The sequence below is a fragment of the Pogona vitticeps genome, chromosome 2 (genome assembly GCF_051106095.1).
Source record: "Pogona vitticeps strain Pit_001003342236 chromosome 2, PviZW2.1, whole genome shotgun sequence".
NCBI classification, from domain to species: domain Eukaryota; kingdom Metazoa; phylum Chordata; class Lepidosauria; order Squamata; family Agamidae; genus Pogona; species Pogona vitticeps.
The window spans coordinates 224,687,101-224,705,498 of NC_135784.1; the positions used below are offsets into that span (position 1 = coordinate 224,687,101).

At 46.2% G+C, this 18,398-nt stretch overlaps 1 protein-coding gene across 22 annotated transcripts in view; it reads left to right on the top strand.

Annotated features, from left to right (window-relative positions):
* Positions 1-5,769, top strand: part of MPDZ (multiple PDZ domain crumbs cell polarity complex component) — a 127,703-nt gene extending 121,934 nt beyond the window's left edge. For 16 of the 22 annotated variants that reach the window (XM_078384964.1, XM_072992114.2, XM_078384973.1 and 13 more), the window contains one exon: positions 227-5,769. In XM_078384964.1, coding sequence (XP_078241090.1) covers positions 227-373 — 147 coding nt within the window. In that variant the 3' untranslated portion in view covers positions 374-5,769. The remainder of the gene's footprint in view (positions 1-226) is intronic. The other 6 variants (XM_078384965.1, XM_078384969.1, XM_078384979.1 and 3 more) reach the window with 2 other exon arrangements.
* The last annotated feature ends 12,629 nt before the right edge of the window (positions 5,770-18,398 follow it).

Sequence of the window (18,398 nt, forward strand, 5' to 3'; positions counted from 1 at the left end):
TATTCTCAAAGGCTTTCATGACCAGGATCTGACGGTGTTGGTAGGTTTTTCAGGCTGTTTGGTCATGTTCTGGAGGTTTTTCTTCCCAAAGTTTCACCAGTCTCTGTGCCACCAGAACACGGCCAAACAGCCTGAAAAACCTACAACCCTTCCTTCCTTCCTTCCCTCTCCCCCCCCCCCTTGGGTTGTAGGCCCAAGGCAGTTTCACTTTACTTTGTAATTTCAGGGTGCAGCAGCAGAAGACGGACGCCTGAAAAGAGGGGATCAGATTATTGCTGTCAATGGGCAGAGCCTGGAGGGAGTCACCCATGAAGAAGCTGTGGCTATTCTAAAAAGGACAAAAGGAACGGTCACATTGACTGTTCTTTCTTGAACCTTGTGTCCAAAGAGGTCAGCGCAATCACTCTGTCCACATTCCATGTAGCAAGACAGTGGAAATGTTTATGTAGCACTTTTGCTATAATTGCAGTTTGCCAGGCTGTTGTACACCATAGGGGAAAGGTGGCAAAGGATCTTATTTTTATACACAGTAGAAATGTCATACTGTCAAACTGCAGAGGTTGGCTTCTTGTAGGATCCTGAGAGGAGACCCTGAAAGCAGTAGTGATAAAATCATAGTTGGGGTGGGGACACATAAATAAAAGAAGGGGAAATGTGAAGAATGTTTTAGTAATTTGGAGACAGTTGAGGGATTTATGTTCCAGAATTCCAAAAATGCATAATCTTTGACAGAATTACCTTCATGAACATCAATTTACTGTTGTTGACTTGAAAGAGAAAGCTCTTAAAGGCATGAATTAATCAGCCTAATTAAATGTTACCACTCTTGATAATAATCATATGCCCAACAATTAAACATGAAGAGAAAAGCTCCTTTCTATAATACCTATACTCAGGAATAACTCTTCTTTGTAAAGGCTAATATTAGAAGCTTGGATGAAGACTATAAAGCTGGATTGGATTTCCACTTTTTATCCCTATTAACTAGTAGCAAATAATCAAAGATAGGGAAAGTTACTTCTTTTAGACTACCAGTCGCATGATGCCTAGGGAGTTCTAGAAGCTGGGTTCAATGCAACGATCTCTGCAATAGGAACACAATGCCTGCTTCTTACAGAGATCCCACCTATATAGGGTACCTCTTGTTCCTTCACTGTAGGATCCTGGCAGTAATAGCCAGAATATCAATGAGATGTTCAAGAGAACCAGAGTAACCGAAAAGGTAGTCCAAGCTCTAGAACTGCAGAGAGAACCAAAAATCTGAGTGGGATAATGCATTTTATTGGGACCACTAATTTGTTACAAAAGTGGCACATGAGTGGTGTGAGCTTACATGTGATTTAACAAAAGAGGAGGAGGATTAGAATGTGAGTATCATAATATTCACATGTGTTTGTGTAGTTTATATAATTGACTTAATGTAAGTGATGTGGGAACCAAGGAACAGGGACCTTGGTCTTGCATAGAATTTTGTCAACCTGAAGAACTAAACATTTTACACAACTAATTTGTAGCCTGTGTACCATGTGTTTGACAGAGTGGTTCTAGTTTTCACTCTAAAATACATAATGTCCTTGTTCATTTTCCTGGGATTCCAGGAAGCACAAGTGCAATGCAGTTCTGCAGAAGCTATGGAGCTGCTCTCATTACTTTTATGTAGCTCTCTAGATAGGAATAATTTGTACAAAGGCAAGATGGATCAATAAATAAGGGGCAAAGAACAATATTTATCCAGTTGATATGAAGTAGTGGCCCTGGAGTTGTAAATGTGTTTTTTTAAATCACCGAAGCAATGTTAGTTTGACCCATTTGTTTTAGGGCCCAAACTATAATCTTACCTGAACTTGAATTAGTGGCCCCATTTAGTCCTATACTGCCCTACATTCTGACTGTGCCTGTCAATGCCTCAAGCTCTCATTGAGTCTGGAATACTTTAGCTTGGGAGCTGTAGAGATAGAACTCTGAATTTCCTTTGGGCAAGGCATCTGCTTTGCTACTGATTCCCTCCACCATTGAATCATCATTTAGTCATGTACCAGATGAAAGCGTGTTTCTCACTTCAGCATTCATTTTATTACATCCATTACCAGATTTGGGTGAGAATTCCTCAGCTCATTTTTGATAAGAAATTTGCAAATGTCTTCGTAGTGGGGGTTAGAAAAAAGTCAAGATTTGTAAAAAGATTTGATCACCTAGGCACAGGATTATGAGTGCTTAACTCTTAGAAATTTGATCCCTTCAGTCATGCTAAAATTGAATTAGGGCTCTCATCCTTTTTTTTCTGAGACTTATCATCTATGACACCATTATGGCATATCACATCCCTTTCTAAACTCTGAATAGTTGCACCAGTTGAATTTGGTCTGTGCACATAGATTAGAATAATGGTTCATATATAATACATAATGTCCTTGTTCATTTTTCTAGGATTTCAGGAATCACAAGTGTAATGAGTTCTGCAGAACCAATGGAGCTGCTCCCATTACTTTTATGTCACTCTCTAGATAGGAATAATCTGTTCACAGCCATGATGAGACCTGCCCAATAGTGAAGCAATAAATATGGGGCATAGAATGATATTTATGCAGTTGAAATGAAGTAGTGGCCCTGGAAACTAACAGATTTCCACCCATTAGTTTGGACTAACATGGGATATCAGTTCATTTTTGTGCCACAAGGAAAGATCACAAATTATGGTAAAAAAAAGTAACTTTCTTAAGCTCTGATTAGTTACTTCCTCCCAGCCTTATCATCTCATGCTTTTATTATGATAACTTGTCTAAGAGCAAAAACCTCCAGAAAGAAACACAAAAGCCACTTCCGTTGCTGAGGTTTAAGAAGAAAAAAATAACCTCCAGAAATACACAATAAAGCCACCTCCGTTGCTGAGCTTTAAGAAGAAAAAAACCTCAAAAAACAAACAGCAAAGCCACCAACAACACAGCACAGAAACATACTTGCCCCAGCCAAAACCCTCCCAGAACAGTTTTTAAAAGGAGAAAATAGCAGCTTACCTCCCCCCCCCCCCCCACACACACACAGAGAGAGAGAGAGAGAGAGAGAATCAGGAGGCTGTCCCAAGCTTCCGACAACGACACACACTCTAACTGCCGAAAGTGAAAGAGCTACAGTACGAAGCAGCCTCGTCACCACCTACACTTAGAAATCTGAATTGCCCGCCTTTTTTCTGTTCGTAAGTGGAAGCTCCATTCGCAAGTCAAAGCAAAATGTTGCGACTGGAGCTGTTTGTAAGTCGAAATGTTTGTCAGTAGGGACGTTCGTAAGTCAAGGCACCATTGTACTGTACAAGAGAGGTATGAGCCTGGCTGTGATTGCTACGGACGGATATCCCAGGATACCTTTTGTTGTTTATTCTTGTTCATTTGGGCCATCACTGCATTTAGTACTTTGTGTATCTCTGGCTTAGACAAAACTGTTCTTGGGGTTGTTGTGTGATGAAATGTGGGAATGAAAAATATTCAGAGTCACATCAGGATTCTAAAGGAAAGCAAGTAGTACACGTACATTAACATCTGCCACAAGGGCAGCTGATACTGACTTCTCAAAGAATAACTGAGGGAGAAGCAGAAGCAGCTGCTGGCACAATCCAAAGCAGACTCATATGTAAGCCCTCAGTTACACAGCATAGGCTGCAAGCTTTGGGAGAAGTCTCAATGAATGCAGTGTGCTTTACTTCTGAGTCACATGGAATTGCACTGTCACCCTCTACTGAGCGTGTTTATACTTTCGCTACAGCTGTGATTTTCCATCCACTTTTCTGACTTCCTTCCCTCTGCATTTTCCTTCATTTACATAGTACTTGCATTTCACTTTGTATGCAGCCAACCCACTTCCTCAGCTCTGCCTTAAGCTTATTTAGATTTATAAGGGTGTCATGTTTTAGGCCAGAAAAGTATATTTTATGAACATTTTCTCCTCTGTAATGTTTAGTACCTTCAGAATAGTTTGGCAAAGAATACTTACTAAATTCTTCATTCTTATTGATTTAGGCTGTCTCACTTGGGGAGACATTTCAACAAGCAATTTTTAAGCCCCCACCCGTAAAATATTCCTCTCCTCTAGGGAAGAGTAAGACAAAGAGTGGTGTTTTTTTCTTGTCAGTGTATCTGGATTGTGTGCAAATGGTCTCCTTTCAAGAAGTAGTGTTCTTTCATTTTAAGAAGCAAAGCATACACATAGAGCAATCACAAAAGGACTGGGTGAATTTTAATAACAAGATAAGCAGCCCTCTCTGATGTTTCTGATCCTTTAAAATCCATGAAAAATGCTGCTGCAGCAGCAGCCACAGGCATTTGTGCCTTGTGTTTTACATGCTTCAAAGTGTTTTTCTGTATGAAGTGTTATTTGTCCAGTTATTTAGTGCAAAACAGTTGTTGTTTTTGTTCTCCTTGTCTTGTTCAGAGTGGTGCAGAATACCTTAGTCTCTTTTAGAATAAGAAGAATAACTTTGCAGTTTCTCTGCTCACATCCAAAGACAAAACAAGTGAAAATTTACATGCCAACTTCAGAGGTTTGTTTTTTGTAGGGGGTGAGGAAGAAACTGGAGAAGACAAAGCATTCAGATGAATGGCAGCCCTTCTTCCCAGCCACCTCATAGCTTTTTGAAGGCCTCACAGTGGAGCATTACTGCCACTGCCTGGACGCTTTCTCTAAAAGGTATATTTTTTCATCTTTCTTAATAGCACCATAATCATGCTGCAACCAATCGGAGTTGACATTGCTGTAGTTTTGAGGGCAAAGATGGCCTCTTCAGAATAACGGCAATGTCTGTTTGAGAAAGCGCTGCCCTCTTTCTGTATTAGCTTCGTTAAAATAACTGGCCATCCGCCCCCACTGCAACTAGTGAATAAAAGCTGGTTTTCAAGCAAAATATGTGTTACAGGAACAGAGCTGCAATCATTTGTGGCCCTGAACAACATAAAGCCAGGATAAAAAGCACTTTGCTCAGTGCAGTCCCTTTTCCACACTGGAAATATTCGCAGGAGAATTTTAGTTCTACCCTAAAATTCCATAAGGTGCTGTAACTTTTACAGCCAAATTGGGAAACTAAACAAACCTTCAATGTACATCAAACACTGTAATGGGAAATGTTAGATTCCTTGCTGTAGCAGTTAGGTTTTTTTGTTTTTTTTTTTGTTCCTTGTTGCAGCAACTTCAAATCTCTTGATGCAACACCCCCTCCCAACAAAACACTCCTTTTTTCAATGTAATAGAAAAGGAAGACATCTAAGAACAAATTTGTTCTTTCCATTTTGGTCTACTCTCATCAGGTCTTGCCTGTTGGCTTAGAAAACATTTAAGGAAATAAAAGAGGCAGCTGTCTGTGCTTAAGTATTGCTGATTAGTGACCAGGGCAGTCAAACAAATACAAGAGACACAGGTAGTTTTTACTTGGATTGAGAATAAGGTTAAGAACTTTCTTCAGATACTCTTAAAAAGCTGGTAGCTCAGTGCAATTTACAGAACTTACTTTTAAGTATCATTAATTACTTACAGACATTGTGTGGGGCCAGCCCACATAAAGTACAACAACTGGAAGCAATCAGTGTTGGTTTATTTGTCTTGTCTACGCTAATAATTTAGAATGTGTTATACCTACTTTACAGTATGGACAGCCACTTGAAATATTCTTTATATTTGTAACAGATGTAGTGTACAGATATTTTATTACTGCCATTGTGTCCAAATGCAGAATTAGTTTAGTAAATGTGACACTGTCTGTGGAGATCAAATAAAATTTAAAAATGCTTTAGTGGTTTTGTGATCTTTCCAGTTGCCAGAAGGTGTATGAGGTCAAGTCTGCCAATCTCAGTTTACCAAGAACTATAATTCGTGCACAGATCAAATGGATTAGGTTTTGGTTGGCTTTAGTGTTCCCAAGTCTTGTGGAGTTCATCATGAATAACAGCAATTGCTCAGCAGGTAGGTGATGATTAGAATCTCTATGCCAGTAATGGCAGTTAACAAAAAAAGACTTCCAGTATGGTCATGAATAGAGATGGGGGTATTTGTATACGAATATCCCCGCAGAGCTGGACATAACATGTCCGCTGCTGCCACCGCTGGCTCTGCTCTCCCTTCCAATCACGTCAGAGCTCGTGGTCGACTATCCACTCCTGGCAGAAGAAGGGAAGATGGGTCACCCTGCCAGGCTGACGAGTGGATAGCTGACCGTGAGCTCTGGGGCGATTGGAAGGGAAAGCAGAGCCGGCGGTGGCAGCGGACACATCCAACTGTGCGGGGGTATTCATATACAAATACACAAATAACCCCATCTCTAGTTACGAATGAATCACATGATGGATACATTGGTGGATTTATACACCAGTTTAGTAAGTTACAGCTTAGAACCTCACATAAGAAGCAGCTAAATTAAACAGAAATAATTAATTATGACACTTGTATGTGTGTGAAAGAGGTTGAAATCATTTTATTTGGGCGGGGCTCATGTTATGGAGACTTTTTAAACTTGACATAGCTTTATGTCTCAGCTGATATTAATCACAGGCTGTCAAAATGTTTCAGAAAGTTACTTTTTGGATTACAGTTCATTGAATTCCCCATGACCTGAAGAATTCTAAGAATAGTTAGCTGCATGAGAGTTTGTTTGTTTGTTTGTTTGTTTATTTATATTTATTTAACTTATATGCCACCCACACTACCCTAAGATCTCGGGGCGGCTTACAACATTTAAAATGCAATTAAAAAGCAAAATAATTAAAATGCAATCAAAAATATATACTTTAAAAATTGCCATCGGACCCACAGCTGATATTATTTCAATTAAAAGCCTTCTAGAACAGGAAGGTTTTGACCTGGCACCGAAATGTCATCAACATCGGCACCAGACGAATCTCAGTCCAGAGGGCATTCCATAGTCTGGGGCAGCTGCCGAAAAGGTCCTTTCTCTACAAGCCCTCCCTCTTATCTCCTTAAGGGATGGCTCTTTCAAAAGGGCCCCCTGGCTAGATCTTAACTGCCGGGTAGGTTCATATGGAAGGAGGCGGTCCTTCAGGTATCCAGGGCCCAAGCTGTTTAGGGCTTTATATGTCAAAACAAGCACTTTGAATTGGGGCCGGGTAGCAACTGGTAGCCAATGTAACTTAAACAGAATTGGCTTGTATTGTTCCCTAGCGGCCCCACCACTCACCAGCCGCGCAGCTCGATTCTGGACCAGCTGCAGTCGCTGGACCGTCTTCAAAGGCAGCCCCATGTAGAGTGCATTGCAGTAATCTATGTGAGATGTTACCAGTGCATGTGTAACTGTCATGAGACTCCCTCGTCCAGGTAGGGCCATCGCTGGTATAATTTCTGCAGCTGAAGAAAGGCGCCTCTGGCCACCGAGTCCACCTGGGCTTCCAGTGTTAGACTGGGGTCCAGGAGCTGTGGACCCTGTCCCTTAGGGGAAGTGTAACCCCATTCAGGGCAGGGAAATGGCCCTCCAACCTGTCCAGCGAAGCACCCACTAACAGCACTTCCGTCTTGTCTGGATTGAGTTTCAATTTATTAACCCTCATCCAGTCCATTATCAGGTCCAGACACGAGTTCAGCACAGAAACAGAAACTGCCTCACCTGGATTGGTGGAAAACGAGAGCTAAGAGCTGAGTATCGTCAGCATATTGCTGACTTCTCAGCCCAAACCTCCTGATGACTTCTCCCAGCAGTTTCATGTACATGTTAAACAGCATGGGGGACAGTATCGAGCACTGAGGAACCCCATGACATAAACGCCATGGGACAGAGCAACTGTCCACCAGCACCACCCTCTGGACACGGTCAGCCAGGAAGGAGCGGAACCACCGTAAAGCAGTGCCCCAACTCCCAACCCAGCCAGCCTATCCAGAAGGACACCATGATCGACGGTGTTGAAAGCCGCTGAGAGGTCCAGGAGTATCAACAGGGTCACACTCCCCCTGTCTCTCTCCCGGCAAAGGTCATCATACAGGGCGACCAAGGCAGTCTCCGTACCAAAACCCGGCCTGAAACCCGATTGAAATGGATCCAGAAAATCCGTTGCATCCAGCAGTGCCTGGAGTTGCCCAGCCACAACCCGCTCCAACACTTTACCCAAATAAGGGAGGTTCGCTAGTGGCCAGTAGTTAACCACCAGCCTTGGGTCCAGGTTAGGCTTTTAAAGGAGTGGCCAAATTACTGCCTCTTTCAAGGCGGTAGGGACCACTCCCTCTCTCAAAGAGGCGTTCACAGCCTCCTTGACCCAGGTGCGAACCCCCATGGCAGATCTTCCAATTAACCAGGATGGGCAATGGTTGAGTGGAGTGGTGGTAGAATGGACAGATCAAAGCACTCTGTCCATATCCTCAGTTTTCAACAATTGAAACTCATCTATTAATACTTGACCTAAACACGGCGCACTGGACACATCTTCTGATTCTGCAGTAATGGTGGAGTCCAATCCACTGCAAATCTGAGCGATTTTTCCCTCAAAATGGATGGCAAACTCATCACAGCGAGCTGATGAGCAGTCCAGGACCTCCACCGGATTTCTTGGTTGAAAAAGATCCTGGACCACCCGAAAGAGCTCTGCTGGATGACATTCTGAGGAAGCGATACGGCTGGAGAAATATTGCCATTTCGCCAGCCATATTGCCACGAAATAGGCCCAATAATGGGCTCTAAGTCGTGTTTGATTGGACTTCCAGCAGGATTTCCTCCATCTGCGCTCCAGCCATCTCCCCTCTCACTTCATTGCCCACAATTCAGTTGTATATCAGGGAGCTGTCTGGGCTCTGTGTGCAGGAAGAGGGCGCTTAGGCGCAATCGTGTCAACTGCCCGAGTCATCTCCCTATTCCATAGGGTGACCTGAGCTTCGACAAGAGCGCCGACCATATCAAATGGAGAATCCCCCAGAGCATTCAGGAAACCATCTGGATGCATTAGTCTCCAAGGGCGGATCATCTTAATGGATCCCCCACCCTTGCAGAAGGGAGAAGCTAATAGACTAAACTTGATCAGGAAATGGTCTGACCATGACAATGGGGTCACTATCAGCCCCTCCACATCCAGACCACAATCTTCTAGTCCCATTGAGACAACCAGGTCGAAGGTATGGCCCTTCTCATTGAAACAGCCCCATGGTTGTCATGGCAGCCATGAAGTCAAGGCAGCCTCAGCAGGGATGTTGAGGTCCCCCAGCACCAACAGCCTGAGAGTCCTCAACACCAGGTCCAAGACTACCTCTGTCAGCTCAGGCAGGGAGACTGTTGGTGCGCAGCAGGGTGGGCGGTACACCAACAGAATCCCTAATCTGTCTCGCAAGCCCAACACACAATACAGGCCCTCAAGACCTCCTCTCAAAGGGATAGGAAGCCTGGTCAAGGAGATAGAACTCCTATAGACTATAGCAACTCCCCCTCCCCGACCCTCCGAGCGACACTGGTGCTGGACTGAGTACCCAGGAGGACACAGCTGGGAGAGGGGGACACCACCTTCCTCTCCCACCCAGGTCTCAGTAATGCACACCAAGTCAGCACCCTCATGCAGAATTACATCATGGATGAGGGCAGTCTTATTTTGTACTGGCGTGGTGTTCATCAACAGCACTGTGTGGCTCAAGGGTTTGCTGATATGGTCACCTGATACCATCTGGTTGGGGGTAGGACTAGAAGAGGGGATAGATGTAAGATATCTAACCTCTCTTCTATGTGGGCATGTTCTACCCCCACCGCCATTCCTTCCCCTACTACCCAGCACCACCTCAATGGCTGCCCCCTCTCAACATCAGCCACCTGGCCTAGGGGGAGAGAGGGCTTTTAGGCCAGAGGTGCTCTTGGGACCCCACCAGACCAGCGTGCCTGCACTCAGAAGGAGCCGAAGACCATCTGCCAGCCACAGCTCAGAAGTTCTGGTTTATCTGTCCAGATGAGGTCTGAAAAATTAAAATCAAAATTGAAACTGGAAGCACAGTCATCTCTTCTTCATAGAGACCAAAACATTCCAATCACCTTAACTGCTTACAAGTTTTGAAAAGATTCAAAAGCCATTGTATCTAATGAAGGAAGCTGCACTCCATGAAAAGCTATAGTAGCCTTTAAGCTGTTATAAGACTTTGTTGCTAACACAGTGGTTTTATGAGCCATCTTAGTTTATTCCTAATCTTTTCCAGATTTCCTACACAGTAGGCAGGACCTATTAGAAAACTACAAGGCAAAAATACATGCTGACATATTGATTTTATTTACAAGGCATGTCTACTGACCTAGGAAACTTCTCACTCAATTGTCTGTTTTGTTCTTGTATTCTGACCATGATTGGAAATCTCAATTTGTAGTAAGCGAGATATCCACCTTCTTCAATATGGGCAGAATCTGCAGTTTTGTACTCTACAGCTCAGTTGAGGAGGTTGCTGTAGATGTGACTTGCTAATTCTGCTTGAGCTAAATTAATAAGATGTCACTACCAAAGTCAGGGAGCTGGAATATACAAAAGACAAATTAGTGCCTCAAACTGGAGTGTCTGTCACATAACCTGGTACTTAGTATGAGTGAGGTTACAAGGCAGCACTCAGCCTTTCATAAGTAGCCAATTTGGGATATGGATCTGTGAGCTCATAATTCTTGGATGCAATAGAGCAGGCTAATAATTATAATTATAATTATGCACCAACAAATATATTGTATACTGCAGTTGTGGTGCTTTGTTGTCCCCGCAAATGTAATGTATTTGGAGGGCAAGGGAAGCCCCTGTTATTTTTGAATTAACAATAATGCCAACAAGAAGTGTTTTACTCTGGCTAATATTGACTCCATTTGGGAAAACCAATTGCAAGGAAATATAAGATGTGCAAATCTAGGTCAACTCCAACCATAACTATAAGACTACTCCTAAGCCTACTGCTACCCCTCAATATAATGGAATATCTATGGAGTCAGAACTCATGGTGCAAGCATTTTTTTCTAAAATAATCCATGTGGAAAAGGTTAATTAGATGAGAAACAAAATCTCTCACACCCATCCACCCTGTTCTAGGGATGCTATGACCAACCCACATGCATGCACATAACATTCTCAGATGATACTATTTCATGATGTGCCATTCATGATAGGTAAAAAAGGTGGGAGGTACCATCAAGAATGCCAACACGACCAAGGATTGGGGCAGCAAAATTGTGTGAGCCCTATCAACCAAGTCCTATAATGTGCTCTACACACACATTAGTTCTCAAGACTACATCACTCTTTCCCTGGATTCATCCATGGTGTCTAGAGTTTTAAAAGTTGCTCTTTTACTGTATTTACTTAGCTCTGTCTGAGTGTAATTACTGTTGAAGACATAGTCATTACTGATTTTTTAAAATTAATATAATACAAAGCAACCCATGTAACAAATTGATTTTAAACAATCAGCAGTAAAATATTTCTTTTACTCTGTGTATTCTCCAGATATGCTTCTTATTGGTGATGCATTTCTGAATCTATGAAGGGTTTGTACATCACTAGACAGACTTTGTTACAGCCATCTCAGACATGAGAAAGTAAGAAGACCATAGCTGGATCAAAACCAAGAACTATCCAGTGCAGCATTGTGTTCATACAGTGGCCAACCAGTTGCCTCCGGGAAGTCCAGCAACAGAGTCAGCAGCTGGCAACTGCTCAAGCTCCAGTTCTTGAATCTTCCATTTGGATTTTCTCACTTTCAAAAAAGTTGTTTCAAAGCAAGCAATGGGGACACTATAGTTTTCACACAATGACACAGCAGTTTTATGTTCAACACTTACTAACCATAAATCAACAACACAATTTGCTGCCAAACTAAATAATGGGAGTCCGTATATAAGAAGCATTATTTCAACTGAAGAATAGGTTCTTCATCGTGGTCTTCTGTGAATGCACACAAAGGGTTAATACCAGCGCCAGCGTTGGGCCTCTCGGAACGTTTTCTAGCTGCAAGAGAAAAGTAACAATGTTTAGGACTACCCCTACTGCGCACGCCCAGCCTAACCGTCCCTCAGTTCCATTTTTCCGCCTAGCGGTTTGGAGCCTCTCGTCTTAGCTGCGTTTATTGCTGCGTTATTGCGATCTATCTGATTTTTGGCTTTGACCCTTGCTTCGCTCACGGACTACCCTAGCGCTTTTTCCCTTCAACTTGACGACCCGGTGTATTTTCTGGCTTACTCGGACTGTGTTTGGACTGCTCTGCCTTATCCTTGGACTTGTCGTTTCGGTTTCCTTACTACCCTATGTCCCCTTCAGGGCCGTTCAGCAGGTGTGTGGTGTGCGACCGCAAAATCCCCCATCAAGACGGCCACGATACTTGCCTGTATTGTTTGGGCGAGTCGCACAATCCCAAAGCTTGCCCACACTGCAAAGCCTTCACTAAGGCCGCTCTCAAGGCTCGCCAACAGCGCCTTAAACTTCATCTGTGGGAGTCAACGTTGTCTTCCACGGCGCCCTCGGAGGGGGAAATGGCTTCCACTTCTCGAGCAGCTCCTGTTCACTCAGTCGTCTCCAAAGTTTCCAAAATGTCGAAGAAATCCGCGTCGTCGAAATCGGCCGCTCCTGCTTCACCCGAGCCTCCGGCTCCGAAAGCTAAGCCGTCGAAATCGTCCAAAGCTAAGGCGGCCGCCCAGCTTAAAATGACATCTATTCCACTTTCTCCGAGCTCGGGTTCCATCCCATCGCCGATTCTTGAGGAGTTGTCGAGGCGCTTCGGGGCCTCGGCCGAGGCACCCGCGCCTCCTCCTGCTCGACGTACTGAAGTGATACCGCCTTCGGGAAGGTCTTCCCCGACGCCGAGCCAGTTAGTCGCTGTCACTACTGGCCTCGCTTCTGCCCCACATAGCCCTTTTCCTGCGGGCCAGGGGTCGCCTCCCGTGTCGATCTCGTCCGTACACTCGGACTCGAGATCTCCTCGAGAGAAGATACCTCGATCACCTGTGCGCTCGAGGTCTAAATCTCCTCGAGGCAAACGTTCTCGCACGGAGAAGCATGGCTCCCCGAGTCGGTCCCCATCCTCCGGCCGCTCGAGGTCGAAGTCTCCTCGACGGAAACGATCGAAGAAGAGGCATCGAGCTTCCACTCAGTCCGACTCTAGCGATCGCTCGGACTCGAAATCCTCTAAGCGTAAACGCTCTAAGAAGAAGCACCATTCTCATCGACGTCGTAGCAAGCACCGACGTCGGTCCTCTTCTTCCCGTTCGGCGGATTCCGACCGCCCTAAGCGTCGTAAGCACCATCGACGTCGACGCGGCCGTTCGCGGTCTCCTCCTTCGTCGTCGACATCCGCCTCTCGAGACCGGTACCGCAAAAAGATCCGGTACATATATGTCTCTTCTTCTTCGGAGTCGACCCGACCTCGACGCCGACGCCGGGCCATTCGAGCCAAAGACCACCCTCTTCCGGTACCGGTTGCCCCTCCACCGCAACCGGCCCCTCCCACCTCGGCACCGACCGTGGTCCCCGTTCGACCCCCGACAACGCAGGTCGACGTCGAGAAGCCCCCTCCAAAGAAGAAGAGGGACGTCTTCTCCTCTGATCCAGATGAGGTGTCCACGGAGCGGTCTTCTGACTCCGATCAGGAGCAACCCCCACCCTTACCACCGCATGATTTACCTCCGGGTGATCTGGTGCTTTCCGATACTGGCGATACTCACGCTCCTTCTCCATCTGAGGATTTTTCTTCTTACTCTCAGATGATGTCCAGGCTTGCCAAGACGCTTAAATTGGACTTGAATCTCCCTTCCCCTCCGGGAGAGGACTTGTTCTTTGGAGACATAAAAAGGGACAGTACCGCTCCCCCCAGTATAGCCTTTGTGCCTGTAGTTATGGAGGCCATCAAGGAGTTCTGGGCTCAGCCTGCGACTACACCTAATGTCCCTCGTCGCACAGAACACTTCTACAAGATTCATGGGGCCGATACTCATTTTCTGCTCAAGCATCCCATTCCAAACTCACTCATTGTTGAAACAAGCTGTTCAAGGCCTTCGGCCAAAGCTCATGTTACCCCAGTCGACAAGGAGGGTAAAAAGCTGGAACTCATCGGCAGGAAAATCTACTCCCTTGTCACCTTGCTACTTCGAGTCATAAATTATCAAACTGTTTTGGGAGCTTATCACAAACAATTGTGGCTCAAACTTTTGCCTGGGTTGAAAATGATACCTGAAGACACCAGGCAAGCTTTTCTTAACTCATATGAGGAAGCTCAGACGGTATCCAAGTATGAACGTCTTTCCATCAGACATGCAGCAGAAATCTCTGCCAGAGTCCTCATGTCTGCCATCTCTATCCGGCGCCATGCTTGGCTCCGTTCTGCGGACATAATGGAGGACGTCAAGTCAAAAGTTGAAAGCCTCGCCTTCGACGCTACCGGGCTGTTCAACGAAAAGACCGACTCCCATTTGGAGGACCTTCACAAGGCTAAGAGAACTGCTAAGTCCTATTCTGTTCAGACTCAATCTAGACAGCGACGCCCTCAATGGCGTAAATCTTATGGACAGTATCAATCTTCCCAACAATACCGTCCTTACAAACACCTTCCTCAGCAGCGCTCTGGCCAGTCCTCTTCTTCTGTCCAGGGCTATCAGGGATACCGCCCTCGTCCGCCCCATCGCCGCCAACCTTTTAAGCCACCTGGCAGAAAACAAAAACAGTATCTTTGACTTTCGGCCCCCCGTTTTCACCCATTCACCACCTACCACCCGCCTTCAACCGTTTCTTCACAACTGGTCTGTCATCACAAACGACACTTGGGCTCTAAAAATTATTCAGCACGGTTACCAGCTGGAGTTTATAAGATCTCCTCCGCTGGGTTTCATTACTCATTCTCCCTTCGACTCCTCGCTAGAGGAAGAAATATCATCTCTCTTAGAAAAAGAGGCCATCTCTACAGTACCACCTCACGACGTACAATGCGGGTTTTACTCCCGTTACTTCGCCGTCTCAAAAAGCGGAGGAGGCATAAGACCCATCCTCGATCTAAGACTCCTCAATACTTACCTGCGACCCAGACGGTTTCGGATGCTTACCTTAGAGTCCATCATGCACTTGCTGAAAAAGAGCAACTGGTTCGTCCTTATAGATCTAAAGGACGCATACTTTCACGTCACTATTCACCCCGACCACCGCAGGTTCCTTCGGTTCATCTTTCAGGACACGGTCTACGAATTCCAGGCCCTGCCATTCGGTCTGTCCACAGCTCCCCGGACCTTCACCAAGGTCATGGCTCCGGTGGCGGCTTACCTTCGTCTCAGGGGCATTCACGTTTACCCTTACCTGGACGATTGGCTCGTAGTCTCCACCTCGAGAAGGCAATCCCTGAAAGACACAAGATTCATTCTGTATCTTCTTTCCAATCTCGGTCTCACTGTCAACAAACAGAAGTCCCGGCTCATTCCCTCCAAGACAGTTCAATACATAGGGGTCTGCTTGGACGCTGTAAAGGGTCGAGTCTTTCTTCCCCCGGAAAGAATACACAAGATTCGACGAGCCATCAGGAAATTTCTCCCCGGTGCTCGGGTGACAGCCCACCATGCCCAGCACCTCCTCGGCCTGATGTCTTCTACGACGCCGGCGCTAGCGCACGCTCGCCTCAAACTCCGGTCGCTCCAATCTTGGTTTCTCACCCTTTTCGACCCCATGATCGACAGTCAAAGGAAACGCCTTCGTGTCACCCCGGAGCTCACCAGACAACTCCAGTGGTGGATGTACACACCCCATCTCACGGTTGGCCGGCCCTTTCGTCCACTCCGTCTCACCGTTCAAGTTACAACGGACGCCAGTCCGTCCGGCTGGGGGGCGCACTGCGGGCGTCGCACCATTCACGCCCTCTGGACGCCTCAAGAAGCCATGTTCCACATCAATTACCTGGAACTGCTGGCGGTTATCAAGGCCTTCAAGTCCTTCCTTCCTCTCCTCCGCGGCCGCGGAGTTCAGCTAGTGACGGACAACACTACCACAATGCACTATGTCAACAAGCAGGGAGGAACCCGCTCTCATTCACTCCTGTATCTCTCCATCCTCCTTTGGGAATGGTGTTACCGTCATCATATCTACCCGGTGGCCATCCATGTAGCCACGGAGGACAACACACTTGCGGACACTCTGAGCAGGCTTCACTATCAGACTCACGAATGGGAGTTGAACCCTCTGGTCTTCCAGGACCTTTGCAACCAGTGGGGGACCCCAGTGCTGGATGTGTTCGCATCCCCTCACAACGCAAAATGCTCCCGCTATGCCTCCCGGGCAGGTCTCGGTCACCACTCGCTCGGCGACGCATTCATGATTCCATGGAACCAGGGTCTCTTGTACATATTTCCACCGATCCCGTTGATACAGAGATCCTTGATCAAACTCCGACGCTCGATGACTCCGGCCATCTTCATCGCACCCTTTTGGCCTCGCCAAGTGTGGTTTCCCACCCTAGTCAGCATGGCTGTGGACTCAGTAACCCTTCCGATGTGGCCGGACCTACTGACCCAGGAAGCAGGCGAAGTCCTTCACCCCGACCTCGACACGCTCCATCTGACGGCGTGGAGGATCGTCCAGAAATTCAGGAGGTCTTGACCAATGCCATCAAACCCTCCACGTCTCGCTTGTATGCCTACAAATGGAACAGCTTTCTGAAATTTACCCAGCAGAGGGATCTCGCCTCCTCACCTGTGTCTCTTTCCACACTTCTGCAGTATCTCCGTTACCTGTTTGATTTCCACCTGTCTATCTCTACTATCAAGGTGTACCTGGCTGCGGTTGTCTTCTTTCAGCCCAGAGCTTCTCCCTCATCCCGCTTTTTCTCCCATCCTACCGTCAGGATGTTTTTGAGGGGTCTCTCTAACCTCCGACCTCCCGTTCGTCCTCCACTCCCTCAGTGGTCCCTCCATTTGGTTCTGCATGCCCTATCCAGACCCCCATTTGAACCTATGGCTACCTGTGACCTCAAAATGCTCTCTTTAAAAACGCTATTCCTAGTGGCTATCACCTCTGCTCGTCGAGCTAGCGAGTTGGCAGCTCTCCGCCATGACCAACCTTTTCTTCAGTTCTTTAAGGACAAGGTTATGCTTTACCTGGACGTCTCTTTTCTTCCTAAGGTGGTCTCCGACTTCCACGTCAATCAGCCACTTATTCTGCCAACTTTGTTTCCGTCCCCGACGACTGATGTTGAACGCATGCTCCACATGCTCGATGTTCGACGGTCCTTAGCTTTTTACGTGTCCAGGACCAAGGACTTTCGCCTGGCCAACAGACTCTTCCTTTGCCACTTTGGCCCAAAGAGGGGTTGCCCGGCCTCGCCGTCCACGCTCTCTCGGTGGCTCGTGTCTACCATCGCCCTTGCCTACGAGCTCAACCACAGAGATCCTCCACAGGGACTTAAAGCCCATTCCACCCGGGCTGTTGCCTCATCCACTGCCTTACTTCGTGGCGTCGACCTGCCCGACATCTGCCGGTCCGCTACGTGGTCTAATGCCTCTACCTTCATAACCCACTACAGATTGGACGTGAGGGCAAAAGAGGAGACCAAATTCGGGAGGGCAGTGCTAGCATCGGCTCTTCAGTGACAGCCCACCATCCGGTTAGTAAGCGTGCTAATCACCCTTTGTGTGCATTCACAGAAGACCACGATGAAGAAAGAAAGGTTACTTACCTGTAACGATGGTTCTTCAAGTGGTCATTCTGTGAATTCACACAATCCCGCCCGGCCTCCCCTCTGTCTGTCTGTCACTGGCGTCTCTCTGACTCGAGGGCCTATGGCGGACAAATGGAACTGAGGGACGGTTAGGCTGGGCGTGCGCAGTAGGGGTAGTCCTAAACATTGTTACTTTTCTCTTGCAGCTAGAAAACGTTCCGAGAGGCCCAACGCTGGCGCTGGTATTAACCCTTTGTGTGAATTCACAGAATGACCACTTGAAGAACCATCGTTACAGGTAAGTAACCTTTCTATTTATGCATTGGAAGTACTGTTGCTTGACTGACAAAATAATACATTATTTTCAGTCAACATTTAAATTTCAGAAAAAAGAATTTTCACATGGGGGACTGAAAAAAAAGTAAATAAGCTGTTATTATTGGACAGACTTTAATGTGGAGATTACACAGAGAAACATTTTTCCACAGAGGAATAAACTAAATTCTGTGGATAAAATGACACTTTTCCCTAAAATAATTAGAGGAAAAATTGAGGGTCGTTTTATACACGGTAGTAAGGAGGGGGGGATGAAAGCGCTTTGATCCCTGCTTTTCCCCTCCATTCTTTGCAAAGAAAGTGGAGGGGGGAAAGTAGCTTTTTGCAAAGGAAATGGAGGTGGAAAGCATTTTCCTTGCAAAAAGTGGAGGGGGAAAGCAGCCTTTTGCAAAGAAAGTGGATGGGCAAAAGCAGCTTTTTGCAAAGGAAATGGAGGGGGAAAGCATTTTCCTTGCATAAAGTGG